Raw genomic sequence first — 4,148 nt, 5'->3', positions numbered from 1 at the left:
CGGGGGTCGCAAGGTGGACAGAAGCTTTGCAGGACGTGGACAGAGGCAGTCTCTCGCCCAGCGAGCTTCCTTCACTGAAGATGGGAAGGCTTTACGGGGCTTGGCTCTGAGGTGACGTCACGTGCATGCTGCACCAGCTCAGCTGTTCCAAGGTGCCGGCTTCCCACCACTCTCTCTTCAATCGGGACACTTGTCAACACTGGTGGCAAAGGACGAAACATCTCCTACAGGAGCTGTGAACATTATAGGCTTTGCCCACGAGAAGCCAGCCATGGGAAGGACACCAGCAGTGGCAGCAATGATACAAGACACAACGGCCAGGCACTGCCGAGCCCCGTGTGCTAATTCACTTCATGCTCACGGCCCATCTGGAAAGTCATCACCGTCATAGTCTTCCATTCTCTAGGTGTGAAACCTGAGGCCCAGAGAGGTTAAGCACCTCACCCCATCACACAGCAGGGGACTGGCCCTGCAGCTGCTGGACACAGAGCGGGCAGTGAGAGTGCGATGGGGAAGCGCAGCTTCTACTGCAGGGACACGGCGTGGATCTGAAAGACGGCAAATGAACTGCTGCCCTGGGACGACGTGTCAAGAAAAGCCTAACACAGACACCGTCAAAGAGCACCATCACTGACCGGCACTGAAGCTGAAGACAGCAGGCGTGGGTGGAAAATGGTGAGGTATTTCCTTAAACTAGGACAAACGACACCTTCGCGTTTGAAACCCAGAGCTAGTACTCAGCACAGCACAGCACCGTGGCAACATAAGACAGAAAACTGAAAGCCGTAGCTTGCAGCGTGGGCAGAAGCAGGAGACCCACCCCCACAGTCACAGTAGAAGCCTGCAGTTCTCAGAATGCACGCCACACATACGGCGTAAGCCAGGGAGTCTCTGACTGTCAACGGCTGCTCAGCACATCTTCCCTCCGTAAAATAACCGGGAAAGGGCTAAGGCCGGGGGTGCAGGGGACATGCTCCCGGTGCCGAGAGGATGGAGAATGGCCCTGTGACTGGGAGCGAAGCTCTGCCCTCCGACGGGTTCCCAGCCCGTCCTGCCACTTGTGGAATGAGAAGCATGACAGCCTGAAGCTGGGGGACGGGAACACGTGATGTTTATTCTCACCAAGCGGATGGAGCGACCCACCAGAGAGAAATCCACCGGAGGAAAACGGAGGCATTTCCATTTTCTTGCTAACTATACAATTTCTCCTACAATCTTGAATCGTAAGGGCCCCTGAGGAAACAACAACTCACACCCAAAGTGAAATAAAACGATCGGAAGGCGTGAGGCCAACGTGGCCACAGCGCAGGCACTGACCTGTCGCCCTTCTGGACGCCCATGGGGATGCAGTAGTTCAGCTCCAGGCGGGCGATGTTGCCCAGCCTGAGGACGATGCCAGCGCCGTACGACCAGCGGATGCACTCAGCCAGCCGGCGGATGTGGGCCTTGGGGCCCTCCCCTGGGAAGAGAGAAGGGCATGAGGCCACCGCGTCCTGTCCTCTCATAGCCGCCCTCAGACATGCCCTGGCTCTCCCCCGCCATGTGCCCGGTGCTAACGCTGAACCGGGCCCGGCACCGTTAGGAGAGTTCATGGAGTATAACGAGGACTGCAAGGGAGACCAGAGGGGCTTCGGGACCTTACGTGCCGTCTACCCCGGAACAAGCCAAGCTGTGCTGATCCCGTGGGCACATCCGCGGCCGCTTCCTCCACTGCCCTCCTGCACCCTGACCACCTGGGAATCCCTCCTCCCGGCCTGTCTGTGACACTCTCACAACCCTGCCTGGCCCAGCTGGATGCATCTGGTGAGTCTCTGGACCTGAGCTCCTGCAGGAAGCGGGGCTGTACTCGGCTCTGCACCGTCATGGCCCGTGTACAGTAAGGGCTCGAGAAATGCTTGCTGAATAAAGGGACGGGGCAGTTCTCTGCAGACAGCACCAATGACAATCTTCCAGGCACGCCTCATCCCTTCAATCAGCAGCCATGCTCTGAACCCCGACAGGTGCTGTGGGACTGTGCCCTGCATCATAGGACTGTGGGGTTTCACCCCAGACGGACGCCTGCTGCTGCCCTCTGCTTTGCAGCTTCCTTCCTTCTCTGTGATACGAGTTCGGAATCTTGTGCACATTTTTAGTCCCCTCCCTCCCCAGCAAGTGGCTCCCTGTGGCCTCAACCAGGAGGATCTTGCCCCACTTCTCGGTTCCAAACCCTCTCTGTGCAGGTGGGGAGGACGTAGCTGACGTTCTCTGCTTCACACACAGCTGGCTGTGCTACAAGGTCCCGTAACTACACGACTTACCATAGTTGAGGTTGCACAGGTTGCCCGCGTTGAGGAAGAAGTGTGTTCTGAAAAGTTCTCCAAAGCCTCCTTGGCCCGGCCGGAAAGGGAGAGGGGTGTAGAGGTGCAGGCCGCCGGCCCAGTACGCCTCTCCACCCAGGTAGTCTCCTGGATCAGAACAGAACAAGGCCACAGGTGAAACCAGGCTGCTCTCAGGGCCACCTGCACCCGGCGCCCAGCCCTGCTGCCCCGTCTTAAACCACCTTCCTTCCTCTTCCGCTTCATCTTACAAGCTGCTTTAACCGAGGGGAGAAAAAAGGTCAGTGCTATGAGGACAGAAGGAAATCAGTGCTGTTCTGATCTGTAAAATACTTTAAATTAAAGAGCTGATCTCATAAAAATCACCGTATCCACAACCACAGACAGTCAGGGCTCTTCGGTCGGCAAGCAAAATGCCTGTTTTCTGCACAAAGGTCAAGACCGTAACATTGAAGCACAAGACAAAGAACATCTCTTCAAGCCCAGGAAACGGTGGACACACCATGAATGAGAAGGCAAGGGCCTCAAGTGATGTGGCGTGACGGGGCACACGGAGCCCATCCAGGCCACACCTGCAGCCAAGAGGCCATCTGCTCAAGGGCACAACCATGAGGAACTTGTTGTTTCAGACAAAAGTTCACTTTGCTAAAATTCAAAACTGCCCACAGACAGCACACATTCTCATTATCTCTGGAAACAGTTTCTTATCCTTCCCATTTCAACTAACAATAGCCACACTGCAGAGACAAAAACAAAAAGGAAAAACTCTGAAATGCTTGTATTTTGTTGTAAAGTATTTTTCATAAAGGGTCATAGTCCCTTTAATACAAGATGACAGAATATGACAAAGAACACTGCGGCCGTGCCCATGACTGGCCCACGGCAAGAACCGTCTGCTCCCTTGACAACGTCAGCAGCTCTGCAGCCACACTCCTCACAACATCTCTAGAGAAACGATTCCCACGTCACTATGTCCCTAGAGGAAACAGGAGGGAAGGAGCAGGGGGCGACCTGGCTTCTCATCTCCCAGAAACAGCCCTTTCTTCCCTTAAATGACTAACCATTCTACTCATCCACCTGCGTCTGCCACGTGTCAGGCTGCAGTGGCTGCATGCTGATGTGAGGCTGGAGGCTCTGCCACTGGTATTTCACACACCAGCGGGGTCGCCCACGGTGGACAGGTTTAGTGGAGCTTCCAGACTAAGACAGGCTCGGAAGAAGGAAGGGCCCACCCACTTTTCAAAGAATTGGCCAGTGAAACCTTATGAATAGCAGTGAAACACTATCTGATATATTACCAGAAAACATCATATGAATAGCCTCGAAACACTGACACAGTGCCGGAAAATGAGCCCCTCAGGTCAGAAGGCACTCAAAAAATGACTGGGAAAGAGCTGCTTCCTCAGAGCCAACCTTAATGATGTGGATGGAGTAAAGTTTTCGGGACCTCCATCTGCTGATGTGGCATGACTCAAGATGCGAAGGAACAGCTGCAAACATCCATTAATAATCGGAACACGGAATGTACGAAGTATGAACCTAGGCAAACTGGAAGTTTTCAAAAATGAAATGGAATGCACAAATATCAATATCCTAGGCATTAGTGAGTTCAAATGGACTGGTTTTGGCCATTTTGAATCAGACAACCATATGATCTACTATGCTGGGAATGGCAAATTGAAGATCAATGGCATGGCGCCCATTGTCACAAAAAGTGTTTCAAGATCTGTCCTAAAACACAATGCTGTCAGTCATAGGATAATATCCATACACCTACAAGGAAGACCCATTGATACTACTATTATTCAAATTCATACACCAACCACCAAAGCC

General features: G+C 53.4%; 1 protein-coding gene across 1 annotated transcript in view; it reads right to left on the bottom strand.

The window, feature by feature from the left end:
• Window positions 1–898: 898 nt before the first annotated feature.
• SAMM50 (SAMM50 sorting and assembly machinery component) overlaps window positions 899–4,148 on the bottom strand; it is a 33,159-nt gene continuing 29,909 nt past the window's right edge. The window contains exons 12-15 of the mRNA XM_007941801.1: window positions 3,844–3,854; window positions 2,298–2,498; window positions 1,318–1,459; window positions 899–1,088 (exon numbers count right to left, since the gene is read on the bottom strand). Coding sequence (XP_007939992.1) covers window positions 899–1,088; window positions 1,318–1,459; window positions 2,298–2,498; window positions 3,844–3,854 — 544 coding nt within the window. The remainder of the gene's footprint in view (window positions 1,089–1,317; window positions 1,460–2,297; window positions 2,499–3,843; window positions 3,855–4,148) is intronic.

Source organism: Orycteropus afer, unplaced genomic scaffold (assembly GCF_000298275.1).
Source record: "Orycteropus afer afer isolate SDZICR_OR568_19922 unplaced genomic scaffold, OryAfe1.0 scaffold00083, whole genome shotgun sequence".
NCBI lineage: Eukaryota > Metazoa > Chordata > Mammalia > Tubulidentata > Orycteropodidae > Orycteropus > Orycteropus afer.
This window is presented reverse-complemented; position numbering and strand designations above follow the sequence as displayed.